The 15,503-nt window shown below is 37.6% G+C and overlaps 1 protein-coding gene across 1 annotated transcript in view; it reads right to left on the bottom strand.

Annotated features, from left to right (window-relative positions):
* The window catches only part of TMEM145 (transmembrane protein 145), a 244,556-nt gene that overhangs the window by 41,277 nt on the left and 187,776 nt on the right, over positions 1-15,503 (bottom strand). Inside the window, exons 9-12 of the mRNA XM_053690880.1 lie at positions 15,219-15,299; positions 1,694-1,772; positions 1,379-1,472; positions 610-782 (exon numbers count right to left, since the gene is read on the bottom strand). Coding sequence (XP_053546855.1) covers positions 610-782; positions 1,379-1,472; positions 1,694-1,772; positions 15,219-15,299 — 427 coding nt within the window. The remainder of the gene's footprint in view (positions 1-609; positions 783-1,378; positions 1,473-1,693; positions 1,773-15,218; positions 15,300-15,503) is intronic.

Here is a 15,503-nt window from a genome sequence, read left to right on the forward strand (position 1 = left end):
ATGATACAAAGAGAATGAAACAGAATAGGTAATAGAAGTAAATTAGAAAGTTGTTTAAAATTGTATTCTCTATCTGAATCCTGAATTAATTTTTTTGGGTTTCATGCCACTTTAAGCAGTGTTAGCTGTCAACAGTCACAGTCAGCTACAACTTTTGCGCACCACAAACTCAGCTTTACTCTATGTACTACAGTTGTAAGCTTATACTTCCTGCTGCACTAAACATTGCATTCCACTCCTATTGAATTCAAGGTTCTGACTTCTTAAAGGGACACTGTACTGTAACAGATCAAGATTCCGCCATTAAAATGGACAGACCCTACAGAAAGAGCAAAACCTGGTCATGTGATATTTTTTTTTTCAATAATAGTTATTGAAATGCTAATTAAGACAGGGGGTGTCCAATGAGTAAAACCAGCTATTTCAGTTACAAACCCTGCATAGCTAGATAAACAGTTATCAAGGTAAAATTCTTTGACAGACCTTGCAGTACTGACCAGACTCCTTAGATAATCTTGCCAGAGTGGAGCGCTTTAGATCATCTGGCCCTTAGCGTTCACCCAGTGCACTACCACAGTATATAGTTGTGCTATTTCGTATCACACTTACCAGAGAGTATATGCTGCAAAGAAGGGGACATAGAAAGCCTGCTTCTCTGGGAAATGTTTGAGTGTCACAAGCACGGCATAACAAAACCAGATGTAGGCCAGAAACTGGAGGGCGATGTTACCGTAACCTGCCGGTGACTCATATGTATATAGGACTTGTGCTGGATCAAAGAACTGTGGGAATAGAAGGTTTGTATACATGACACTGGCAAAAGCAAACAACTGCATAGGTCGGGTGACACATTGACACCTGCGCATTCTGGACTTCAAATTCATGGTCAAAGAGATGTGTAACCAGGGAGCATAAGGTGACACACATGTATGCAGGATCTGAGCAAGGGCAAAGGAAAGCTGACACAGTGGTATCTGTAAAGGTGACTTTAGCAAAGAATTACAAAGATAGGGAGTTCTATATAGGGAGACAAATAAATAGCCAGGCAGATAGACATAAGCAGGGTGGCAGTGGCATGATGTGCGTGTATGGTGTGAACAACTGCAAGAATGGTTTGAAAAATAAACACTGATACCAAAGTGTCAAAGTCTGGTTAACAGAGACATGGGCCTTTATGACTTGAGTGACAGCAAAGAACCATAAGGACAGAAAACAAAGAGAAATGTGTGAAGAGGAACATTAAAACCAGGGTGACACAGACAGAAGTGTATAAAGGAAGTAAGCTTGCACAATGCACTAAACAATCATGCTGATAAAGATGTAGCAATAGCTCAGTTTATGAAAAAGTAAATGATATTGTGGTTGCAGTGTGTGTTACCTGTGCTTCGTGTATAAACAGCACTGTGTGTGTCACTGTGTATAATGTCATATACACTGAAAGCTTAATTGATCCCAGGTGACTAATGCGGCCTCTGAAAGACAAAAGATGATCACAGAGAATGTCCTACAGTGCAGAGGTTACATGATGCAGAGCGGAATAACTGTTGTGATGTACTCATAAAAGGTGACATGATAACAATATGTTTACATATCATGTGATGTTGTGAAGTATTGACTAGGTTAGGTGACATTGTGTGATACAGTATGAGATGTCAATTAGTGGGAAAGTGTAACATGAACTCTCCTGTGTCACCTGGTAACAGTAAATCCCTTTCCCAACAGAATCAGCATGAGCAGAAAGATCAGGAAACTTGCGGAGAACAAGAGTTTCGCTACAAGAAATGGGGAGAGAAAAATGTTCAGTATCTTTGCACACACATTTAGATATCCGCTAGGCATTTTTATCTTACTGATTCATATAGTACATCTGCAGATGTCCTTGCTGCAAACACTAAAGTGTGGATGGAGCGTCACGTTATTTATCTTTGTTTTCATAACAATGTAAAATTGTATTCAGTGATTAATGTCTCAGATCATCTTTTCACTGTATTTGAACATATAAATATTGTATTTGATATTCAAATGTCAGAGTCAATATTTGTAATACAGATACATTCAGTTGGTAAGAATACAAGCCAAGGGGGAATTCAAATGTCAAAATCATTTTTTTATAACAATTTCTTTTGTTTTCAGACAATTGCTGAAACCATATTGTTTTTGTAAAACAAACCAACTGCTGCTTATGGGATTCTTTTTTGTATTATTGATAAAAATGTTGGCTCCATTTATGAAGAGTACCAGCATGTTACACAGATATTTGCATGGTCTGCACCAGCACACTGCACATGCACCTACATAATCTCAGCAACTATGTTCCACCTACACCTTTAGGATATCTACCTGTTCAATACATTTCAGATCAGTAAAAACACCTCACAAATAAACAGCATGTTACAAAAGGGTACTGATCCTGGAAGTCCCAGCAAGTGTAAAGCAACCACCCACAAAATGTAATAAGACAAACTTACCAACTTACCAACATTAGGTGGGAAAAAAACACTTAGAAAATACTATGAGCCCTGTAAGAGGACTAACAACATACTGAAGAACCCCTGAAGTGCTCATTTGCCAAGGCTGAGAGACTCATAGTATAATAGAAACATAAAGTGCAGTTAAAATATTGTACTTTTTGGTATTTATTTTTTTTAAATTGAATTGTAAATTGAAGGGACATTAAACACTATGGGGTCTATTTATCAAAGCGTCAACTGAAAATACGCTGGAATTCCGCATTGTAATTGTTGCGAGATTGATCCGCTGTAGTTATCAAAGCGTCAAGATCGGCAAATGTTAAAATTGGTGACGTAAAATACGATCCCGCGACCTCAATCCGACACAGATCGATGCAAGTTGAAAACCGTTAATTCGAGCGGAATCGTGTTCATTCGCCCTCCTAATCGACAATATTTGAAGCTCTCACAAAGTTATCAAAAATTCTACAGTTACGCTCACATCTTTTCCGTACCTAGTTTTCAATCCGCCACCCTTGAGGTCGCGGATGCCATAGAACTCAATGGGAGTCGGAAAACACAGAAAGCTTATGTTCGATGCTGCAAGAAAATGAAGTATATTACATAATAAAAGTAAATTAGAAACTTTATTAAAATTGTATACCCTTTCTAAATCAAACAATGTTATTGCTACACATTTGGTGCACTAGTAGATATAGGGCTAAAAATGAAAAATACATTACTACTTATGGATTATGCTACAACTTTGTCTCTTATTACAAAGCAAGGGGACAATATTATTTCTACATATTTGGTGCAAAGTTTTGCCCCAAACTTCGTGCACTAATAGATATGGAAATAAAAATGAAATAAATACACAACATAATATAGTTAACTTCCTTTTAATTTGTTGGAAAAATCTATGTGCACCATGTTTAACGCATGTAATACATATCCCACTCTCCACTTTGCGCCATATTTGACTCAACACTTTTGGCACCAATTATGACGCAAACTTCTAAATAACCCACACACTAGTGAATTTTTCCACCACTTTTGATTGGAATATGTGTAATCACATGATTTATGACATCAGCCAATCTGATTCAAATACATATTATAAGCTATCACTAACTAATCAAATTGCTCGATACTTGTGTCATTGATCACTCATTAGAACTTGTAAGTGCCATTTGTTACATTGTGCATTATACTTTGAAAGTATGTATATGTGAAATTAGTATTAAAGATAAACATTGATGCTGACATTAGGACACACAGTGTAATATTTTAGACAAGGATTTTAAAATTCAAATTGATGTTTGATTCAATAGAATCTTAAGCTGATAGCTCAAAGGGATAGTCCACCTAACTTTAAACTGTCATGATTCAGATACAGCAGAAATTAAAATCACCTCTTTACTGTCATGCTATTTTCAGTGTATTTCTTCCTTCTCTTGAATTTCTTTTTCAGTAAGAAATGTCATCTTATATGCCTTCCCATTTTATAACACCTGTGAAGGGGTGGTTTTTAAAAATAGATTGCAATCAGGAATCAGGAGGGGTTAGACAGATGCAGAGAGAAACCTGGCCCAGCTCTTAAAGGGACAGGAAACCCCAAAATATTCTTTCATGATTTGGATATAACATATAATTTTCAACAACTTTCCAATTTACTTCTATTATCAAATTTGCTTCATTCTCTTGTTATCCTTTGCTGAAGGAACAGCATTGCACTACTGGTAGCTAGCTGAACACATCTATTAAGCCAATCCCAAGAGACAAATGTGTGCAGGCACCATTTAGCAGCTAGCTCCCACTAGTGTAGGATATGTGCGTATTCTTTTCCAACAAGGGATACCAAGAGAACAAAGCACATTGGAAAATAGAAGTGAATTTGACAGTGTTTAAAAATTGCTCTATCTGAATCATGCAACTTACATTTTTACTTTCCTATCCCTTTAAAATATCCATTGATTGCAAATAAATACATATGATACTCTGATTACATGTTATATTCACAATTATTCCTGCTCAGAATAATAATATATTTACAATATATACATATATAAATAAACACAGAGATATGACAGACAACATTGTTTAGAACAAATAAAGGAACTTAGGGACATGTAAATATGTTTGCAAAAGATTTCTGAGATAACACACACACACACACACACACACATATATATATATATATATATATATATATATATATATATATGTAGGATTAAGTAAAATGTGTCTCCTCAGAAACCTGAGTTGACACAAGTGTTACTCTGTAGTGGGCGCTGGTCAGAAAGGTTATAGGAGATAATGGCTGCTATATAAGACAAATACTGGGAGGGTTGTAAAGCCCTAGACAGTAAGAGTAAATATGTATTTGAAAAGGTGGATACAGCGCCTATATGTCCAGTATACTGTAGAGGTATGTAAGGCGTATGTATTATAACAAAAAACTTTTACTTTTCTCTTTTTTGTTATAATACATACGCCTTACATACCTCTACAGTATACTGGACATATAGGCGCTGTATCCACCTTTTCAAATACATATATATATATATACATATATATCAGTAGCAAAGATGTGCACTCTCACTCAGTAACAACTGCCAGGGTGCTAGTAAAAATCAATATAGAAAAAAGAAATAGTGAAATAATTTACTGAAAAATAGTGACGTTTCGAGGACAAAAATCCCCTTCCTCAGACAATGTGTTTAACAAACAATAGTGACTTTATACACTGTGTAAACCCAAACCCCTCCCCTCAATTAGACAAAAAAACCGCCAAATTGGTAACCATAGTGACCACTGAGTCACATTATACACAAACAAGTGCTATCGTAAAAACTATGTGCTATCGTATAAAAATATATGTATAGATGAGCCATCCTGGCTCTAACATGATAGTGACAGCCCAAGTGCACAATACGGAAACTGTGATGCAATGGAAACAAACGTGAAATACAAACAGATCACATAATAAGTAAAATGAGGGTTTCAAATCAATCATACCGCCATTTGATGCTCCATATAAAGTCAAAGGTGCTAAAGACCAGAATCAAACTACTAGTTAATAACTCACCAGAATGGAGACATAAACCAGAGACTCAGTAGCCATTCACTGCCGCATCGGTACACAACGCCGGGTAGGGAACCCGGAACTCGGAACTGCACAGGACTCTCACGTGGGGGGCAATCAGCCAATCACCGGAATTGTTTACCGTTGCCACAGTGACCATTAGCATCGAGTCACACATACAATCTGCAGCACTGGAATACACACGCGCGCATGATGTTAGCTGAGCGCAGCACTTAATGTAATTAAAGTACAACAAAATACAAGGGTCAATGATGTACAATCGAACACCACACATCAGTAAATACGTGCCACCACAGTCAGAGAACCAATAGTCACACCTTCACATACTCAGTCAGGCAAGGGCTTCCATATTCAAAAGGTAAAGCTGTAGTTATCACATTGACCATATTGACCATATTCTGCCATAATCATCGCCAGAAAGATAACCCCCATACATATGAATATTATAGCCATAGATATCTCAAGGATTAGGACCAAAGACAGGGTTAAGACTAACAAAGATATAGTTACCAGACTGCAGACAATGTGATAAAGTGTCACCCCCAAAAAGAAGAAATAATAATTAAATTCAATAGCGAAAACTTACAAATAACATCTTCCAAGCTCTCCACATACACTCAATAAGAAACACATTCAGAGTACAAAGAAAGAAGGGGAAATAAACATAGTAAAAAGCCCAAATCACCAATACAGGGTGTAGAGAGTGGCAAAGATACTTAGTTGAATTAAATTGAATAGTAAGTGGACTCTCCCAATCTGTCTACGTGGGTTCCAAGAAATTATTATTGTGGCACAAGGCAGGAAACTACAGTCTATAGAAAACAGTGCCAATCAAACATAGTGTTCAGTCCATGTGGTTGAAGAGTGTTTAATCGAAAGATCCACTTGGCCTCAGTTTGTAGAAGGAGTGTATCCCTGTCACCCCCTCGCCTCAATGGGGGGACGTGGTCTATTAGTGTGAATCTTAAATCCTGGAGTCCATGACCTTTTTCCACAAAGTGTCTAGCTACTGGCTGGTCACTTGAACCCTTTTTAAGTGCTGTCCTGATTGAAGACCTATGGTTGGCAAACCGAGTTCTGTACCCACATAAAAACGCCCACAGCTACAGTTTAATAAGTATACCACATGGGTGGTGGTACAAGTTAATACATGTCTGATCTTGTACCTCTGGTTGCGGTGAGGGTGGCCAAAGGTGGCCCATGGAATCATAGAGTTGCAGGTTGTGCATCCTAAGCTCCTATAACACCCTGGTTTCTTTTTCTGTGACAACCATGTCTCAGGGGTATAGCAGTGAGTCGGATCTGTTAGCATCAGAAGATCTTTAAGGTTTTTATTACGTTTATACCCCACTCTAGGATGTTGCCAATTGCTCAATGGAAGTGATGGATCACCCTGCACAATGTGCCAATGTTCTCTTAATGACTTTCCCAAAGATCTCGTCAGGGGACTATATATAATCGTGAATGTCATTCTCTGCTCATCCTTGTTCCTGGAAGAAGTCAGAGTTTTGTCCTCATTTTCAGCTAGCACTCTACTCTGATAGACCAGGCGGGGATTGTATCCTCTTTGCGTGAAACGTTGTTGCATTTCTTCAAGTTGATGATCTCTTCTAGTCTTGTCACTATTATTCCTAATAGTCCGAGTTCCGGGTTCCCTACCCGGCGTTGTGTACCGATGCGGCAGTGAATGGCTACTTAGTCTCTGGTTTATGTCTCCATTCTGGTGAGTTATTAACTAGTAGTTTGATTCTGGTCTTTAGCACCTTTGACTTTATATGGAGCATCAAATGGCGGTATGATTGATTTGAAACCCTCATTTTACTTATTATGTGATCTGTTTGTATTTCACGTTTGTTTCCATTGCATCACAGTTTCCGTATTGTGCACTTGGGCTGTCACTATCATGTTAGAGCCAGGATGGCTCATCTATACATATATTTTTATACGATAGCACATAGTTTTTACGATAGCACTTGTTTGTGTATAATGTGACTCAGTGGTCACTATGGTTACCAATTTGGCGTTTTTTTTGTCTAATTGAGGGGAGGGGTTTGGGTTTACACAGTGTATAAAGTCACTATTGTTTGTTAAACACATTGTCTGAGGAAGGGGATTTTTGTCCTCGAAACGTCACTATTTTTCAGTAAATTATTTCACTAAAAAAGACCAGCGAGTGCAAGTTTGTTTCTTTTTTTTATATATATATATATATACACAGTATATATATATATATATACCGGTATATACACAAGTATGTGTGAGGATATATGTACAAATTCTAGCATTAATAATAATTTAAAAAATAAATAAAAAATATGACTCCTAAAAATACAAATACACATTAATTTCCGTGAAAGTATAATATAACAAATAAATACAAAAATAACTTTCTATGAGATATTGTTTGTTGAGGTATAAATCAATTTATTTCTTGAACATTAACAGATGAAAAATAAAAGATTAGCTTTAGAGAAAAGTGCTTGTTTATGGACAGTAATGAAATGGTATAAATAAAGTTAGGAAAAACCCGAATAACTGCGACATCGATGACTGTTAGTTAACACCAGTCCGATACTCTTCGCACCGTACTTGACGCGCATGTTTTTGATGGCTTTTTTGATAAAGAAGGAGATCGTATTCAGGTCTGCGGCAGCGATGTCTGGTGAGCATATTGACGCCGGCGAATGCAACATAGTTGACGCTTTGATAAATACGCCCCTAAGGGCTAGATTACGAGTGGAGCACAAATTTAGCGCTCCCACATGCACGTTAACTCCGCTGGAAGTACACTTTTTGCGTGTGTCAGGTAGCTCGTGTTTTACAAGTTAAAAATAAAAAGTTTTTGCACAAGCCCAATGCATGAAAAAGTCTGAACTTGGATTATCAAGACCATGTTATTGTAATCCTCCATAGACTTCAATGAAGCACGAAAAGTAAAAAAAAAAACCCACCCTACTCACATGCAAATCTGATCGCGTTTTAATCAAAGTGCAATAACCCGACTTGAAATATGAATATTTCACATTCCAATGTTCTTCACATAGCAGAATATGTTCTATTTATTGTTAAATAAATATTTATTTATATACTGGTATATATATATATATATATATATATATATATATATATGATGTTATTTTTGGTAATATATATATATATATATATATATATATATATATTAGGGCTGGGTGATATGGGCAAAAAAAAATCTTATAAATGACTATAACACCTTAATTTTTCAATAAAAAATGTATTTAAGACTACAGAATCTTAATGTACATGTTTCTCAATGTCCAATACACTCTGGGAGAATAAAAAACAAACTACATATGTGTGTGTGTATATATATATTCATAACCTACAGTCCTACAGTATTATTTTATTACACTGTGAGTATGCATTTAACTTGCAGCACTAATATTCTATTAAAAAATAAGTAAGCTTCATAAAATACAGTAATATTCTTAGTTCCAGAGTGAGCAATCTCTGTGCCTGTAGAAATGTTGCAAGTAATCATGCTCCATAGCATGCAGTAATATTCTATTTTGTGCAGTGCAGTATATCATATAAGAGAATAGACAAACAAAAATGGCAGTGCCTTGCATAGAGAATATGTGGGGTAAAATGATTAGAGGAACCTAGCACTGCACCCACAAACCAGCAACAGTAGTAATCAGTTATATAAAATGTGAGAAAGCTCTATACTCTGCAGTAATGTCTCTATAGCAAACAATAATAGTGTAAAGTAAGCCAGCTGAGCTCTATAGTTTGCAGTATGATTCTATTGCAGAGGAGGCAAGCTCTTTATCTTGCAATGGTGACCTATGCCAAGTGAGTCCCACTACACAACACCACCACAGTCACTCACCGGCCCCCCAAGCAGCGTTTTCTTGTCCGGTGCAGCAGCAAGCACATCGGCTCCCTCCCACCATGAATAGAAAGCTGGCCAGCAGGATGCATGGTCTGCGGGCCCAAATACTATGAATGGAGTATTTGGGGCGCACAGACCGTGCATCCAACTGGCCAGCTTTCTATTCATGGTGGGAGGGAGCCGCTGTGCTTGCTGCTGCACCGGACAAGAAAACACTGCTAGTCCATTCAGCACTGCATGGCCAGCTATTCCTCCAGCTAGATCCAACATGGCTGCCCCCAGCCCCCCCTCAGCCTGAGCTCAGTCAGTCACCATGTGCTAGTACAGCACTGACAAGTCACTAACAACCCCCTTATCCACATGTGGCCACCGCGGAGCCCTCCTGATGCCTCCCGTCTAGAGGACTTTTACAGGTTCCCTTGTCCGGGCTGGAAAGTTACCGCTGGCACTGTGCTGTCTTCTTTTCTTAGCTTGTGCAGCTCTTTATTGTTGTGATTTGGCTCACCTCCTGCATCCGCTCATGAATTTTTATCCGCTTGCCAGACAAACAGAGATAAGGTGTGGAGGGCCCGGTTCACATCCGACCGGTCAGCTCACAGGTGAGATTACGATTGCAGAAATGCAGGAGGTGACCCAAATCACAACAATAAAGAGCTGCACAAGCTAAAAGAAGACAGAACAGTGCTAGCGGTAACTTTACAGCCCGGACAAGGGAACCTATAAAAGTCTTCTAGACGGGAGGCATCAGAGTGAGTTTCCCACTACCGAGGATCCGTAAGTGAAATGGCTGCTTTGTGCTGTGCAGGAATTGCCTGTTTGTTTTTCCTTTTGGGAACCCTGGAGCATGCAGTTGCACTAATTGCTCCATACACAAGCTAAAACCATTTTCATGAACATGTCTGCTTCTGGGACATTTTGAAGGAGCGTACTTCGGCACTCAAGAGCTCCTTTCTATACCTACATAGTGACCAGTCACTAATATTTACTCTCAGTATTCATGGCAGGTTATGAATCATAGTTTATGCTATGTTATATGCTGTAACAGACGTCTGCTTATCCATGTTTGTTCTCATTTTGCATGTGCACTCTTAGATTGTAAACCAGCTACACAATATTCACTTTGTAATAGGTGATTCTACAGTAACGCTGTAATAAATGTATTTTGTTTTTGGTGCAGCCTGTGTCACACTTTGGCTTTTGTCATATTTCTTCAATAGCCCTTTCTTAATATGGTGTAAATATATATATATATATATATATATATATATATATATATATATACATACACATACATATTTAGAGATGTATATGTATGTATCTCTATGTTAACGCCTGTTTGCCTGCCTTTTTTTTTCTAACAATAGAAAATGTTATTATAAGTGTAACTGTATTGTTAAATTTATGTTTGATCTGTTTTGTGCAACTTTTTAGTCAAGCCTAACAGTTAACCATAGCAATATCCCAATGTGCATTAAATCTAATTGCGCTCAAGCGCGTTTAAGTTCAACTTGTAATATGCGCGCTACTTTTGATGTATGCAAGGCGCTGCGATAATCCTTGTAATCTAGCCCTAAATACAAGTTATTTTATTAGCACAATATTGAGGTTATTCCCCGACTTTAGTCATGAATGCTGCAATATTGAAATCTAGCTTGCATTCCAGACCTGTTTGCACATGTGCAGCAACTCTCTTTCAGAAACCTGCAGTGTAACCTAGGTTCCAAAATAGTGGCACTTATAATTAGTGGGTGGTACAAGAAATTTAATTCTTACTGTGTACATTAAATATTTTTTCCTGCATATTTTATAAAAGAATTTTACTGCATTATTTAAATTTGTACTTTGCCTCACACTTTTAATAAGAAAATGAATGTGTATCAATACAATATTTAATGCATACCTTAAACAGACACTCGAGTCAAAATTAAAGTTTAATGATTCAGATAGGACATGCAATTTTAAACAACTTTCCAGTTTACTATCATTAACAAAATGTGAACAGTCTTTTTATATTTACACTTTTTGAGTCATCAGCTCCTACTGAGCATGTGCAAGATTTCACAGACTATACGTATATGCATTTGTAATTGGCTGATGGCTGTCACATGATACAGGGGAAGTGGAAATATACATCTGATCGCGTTTTAATCAAAGTGCAATAACCCGACTTGAAATATGAATATTTCACATTCCAATGTTCTTCACATAGCAGAATATGTTCTATTTATTGTTAAATAAATATTTATTTATATACTGGTATATATATATATATATATATGATGTTATTTTTGGTAATATATATATATATATATATATATATATATTAGGGCTGGGTGATATGGGCAAAAAAAAATCTTATAAATGACTATAACACCTTAATTTTTCAATAAAAAATGTATTTAAGACTACAGAATCTTAATGTACATGTTTCTCAATGTCCAATACACTCTGGGAGAATAAAAAACAAACTACATATGTGTGTGTGTATATATATATTCATAACCTACAGTCCTACAGTATTATTTTATTACACTGTGAGTATGCATTTAACTTGCAGCACTAATATTCTATTAAAAAATAAGTAAGCTTCATAAAATACAGTAATATTCTTAGTTCCAGAGTGAGCAATCTCTGTGCCTGTAGAAATGTTGCAAGTAATCATGCTCCATAGCATGCAGTAATATTCTATTTTGTGCAGTGCAGTATATCATATAAGAGAATAGACAAACAAAAATGGCAGTGCCTTGCATAGAGAATATGTGGGGTAAAATGATTAGAGGAACCTAGCACTGCACCCACAAACCAGCAACAGTAGTAATCAGTTATATAAAATGTGAGAAAGCTCTATACTCTGCAGTAATGTCTCTATAGCAAACAATAATAGTGTAAAGTAAGCCAGCTGAGCTCTATAGTTTGCAGTATGATTCTATTGCAGAGGAGGCAAGCTCTTTATCTTGCAATGGTGACCTATGCCAAGTGAGTCCCACTACACAACACCACCACAGTCACTCACCGGCCCCCCAAGCAGCGTTTTCTTGTCCGGTGCAGCAGCAAGCACATCGGCTCCCTCCCACCATGAATAGAAAGCTGGCCAGCAGGATGCATGGTCTGCGGGCCCAAATACTATGAATGGAGTATTTGGGGCGCACAGACCGTGCATCCAACTGGCCAGCTTTCTATTCATGGTGGGAGGGAGCCGCTGTGCTTGCTGCTGCACCGGACAAGAAAACACTGCTAGTCCATTCAGCACTGCATGGCCAGCTATTCCTCCAGCTAGATCCAACATGGCTGCCCCCAGCCCCCCCTCAGCCTGAGCTCAGTCAGTTACCATGTGCTAGTACAGCACTGACAAGTCACTAACAACCCCCTTATCCACATGTGGCCACCGCGGAGCCCTCCTGATGCCTCCCGTCTAGAGGACTTTTACAGGTTCCCTTGTCCGGGCTGGAAAGTTACCGCTGGCACTGTGCTGTCTTCTTTTCTTAGCTTGTGCAGCTCTTTATTGTTGTGATTTGGCTCACCTCCTGCATCCGCTCATGAATTTTTATCCGCTTGCCAGACAAACAGAGATAAGGTGTGGAGGGCCCGGTTCACATCCGACCGGTCAGCTCACAGGTGAGATTACGATTGCAGAAATGCAGGAGGTGACCCAAATCACAACAATAAAGAGCTGCACAAGCTAAAAGAAGACAGAACAGTGCTAGCGGTAACTTTACAGCCCGGACAAGGGAACCTATAAAAGTCTTCTAGACGGGAGGCATCAGAGTGAGTTTCCCACTACCGAGGATCCGTAAGTGAAATGGCTGCTTTGTGCTGTGCAGGAATTGCCTGTTTGTTTTTCCTTTTGGGAACCCTGGAGCATGCAGTTGCACTAATTGCTCCATACACAAGCTAAAACCATTTTCATGAACATGTCTGCTTCTGGGACATTTTGAAGGAGCGTACTTCGGCACTCAAGAGCTCCTTTCTATACCTACATAGTGACCAGTCACTAATATTTACTCTCAGTATTCATGGCAGGTTATGAATCATAGTTTATGCTATGTTATATGCTGTAACAGACGTCTGCTTATCCATGTTTGTTCTCATTTTGCATGTGCACTCTTAGATTGTAAACCAGCTACACAATATTCACTTTGTAATAGGTGATTCTACAGTAACGCTGTAATAAATGTATTTTGTTTTTGGTGCAGCCTGTGTCACACTTTGGCTTTTGTCATATTTCTTCAATAGCCCTTTCTTAATATGGTGTAAATATATATATATATATATATATATATATATATATATATATATATATACATACACATATATATTTAGAGATGTATATGTATGTATCTCTATGTTAACGCCTGTTTGCCTGCCTTTTTTTTTCTAACAATAGAAAATGTTATTATAAGTGTAACTGTATTGTTAAATTTATGTTTGATCTGTTTTGTGCAACTTTTTAGTCAAGCCTAACAGTTAACCATAGCAATATCCCAATGTGCATTAAATCTAATTGCGCTCAAGCGCGTTTAAGTTCAACTTGTAATATGCGCGCTACTTTTGATGTATGCAAGGCGCTGCGATAATCCTTGTAATCTAGCCCTAAATACAAGTTATTTTATTAGCACAATATTGAGGTTATTCCCCGACTTAAGTCATGAATGCTGCAATATTGAAATCTAGCTTGCATTCCAGACCTGTTTGCACATGTGCAGCAACTCTCTTTCAGAAACCTGCAGTGTAACCTAGGTTCCAAAATAGTGGCACTTATAATTAGTGGGTGGTACAAGAAATTTAATTCTTACTGTGTACATTAAATATTTTTTCCTGCATATTTTATAAAAGAATTTTACTGCATTATTTAAATTTGTACTTTGCCTCACACTTTTAATAAGAAAATGAATGTGTATCAATACAATATTTAATGCATACCTTAAACAGACACTCAAGTCAAAATTAAAGTTTAATGATTCAGATAGGACATGCAATTTTAAACAACTTTCCAGTTTACTATCATTAACAAAATGTGAACAGTCTTTTTATATTTACACTTTTTGAGTCATCAGCTCCTACTGAGCATGTGCAAGATTTCACAGACTATACGTATATGCATTTGTAATTGGCTGATGGCTGTCACATGATACAGGGGAAGTGGAAATATACATAACTTTGAATTTTTTTTCAGAAAAAATCTACTCCGCCCAACATCGCTAAATGCCGACAGTATATGCTGTCGGCATTTAACATTGCACAAGCATTTCTAGTGAAATGATTGTGCAATGCGGCGCCCTGCAATCAGGGGGTGTCAATCATCCCGATTGTATCTGATCAGGATGATTGCTGTCCGCCAACTCAGACGTGGCGGATGAGTTAAGGAGCAGCAGTCTTATGACCGCTGCTTCTTAACTTATGTTTCCGGTGAGCATGAAGGCTTGCGCGGAAACAGCTGCATTTACAGCTTAATAAATCTGCCCCAATGTGCTTATGCATTGTCTTTTTAGCATGTATTTGTTGCTTATGTACATCTACTGTATTTACTGGCCCTTTAATTAGGATTTTTATAATGTACTGTGAATATGATTTTAAACTGTTCATTTTATTGAGCACTATACTGTAATCTATGTCTCTCTACTATTCGTACAGAAGTTTAAGGTACGCCCCTTACCAAGATCTACAGCACTCAAGGTAAAGTTTGTTATTACAGGACCTCACAACACTGATGGATCTTATTAGAAACTCTTACAAAAAACATACACATATAACTCCATTAGTGCAGCATTATCCTCAGGTACATACATACCTAGGACTTTAATGCTGGTGTTGCCCACACCATCCTGAGCATACTGGCCCCAATATACACAGAAGAATAGCAGGCTAAGAACTGAAAGGAAAAAAAAAAACTTTGTTAAATTCAGGAAATGGAATCAGACAGGACAAAGTAACAGAAGAATCACAAGGCCCGTGGGAGGGGACACCTGTTACACAAAGTAAGAGGAACATGAGGAAAACCCCAGCTATATTGTTATGGCCAAGATCAACTAGTAAAGACAATAGCAAAAGACACAATAAAATATCTATGAAAACG

The sequence above is a fragment of the Bombina bombina genome, chromosome 8, assembly GCF_027579735.1.
Source record: "Bombina bombina isolate aBomBom1 chromosome 8, aBomBom1.pri, whole genome shotgun sequence".
In the NCBI taxonomy this organism is placed as follows: domain Eukaryota; kingdom Metazoa; phylum Chordata; class Amphibia; order Anura; family Bombinatoridae; genus Bombina; species Bombina bombina.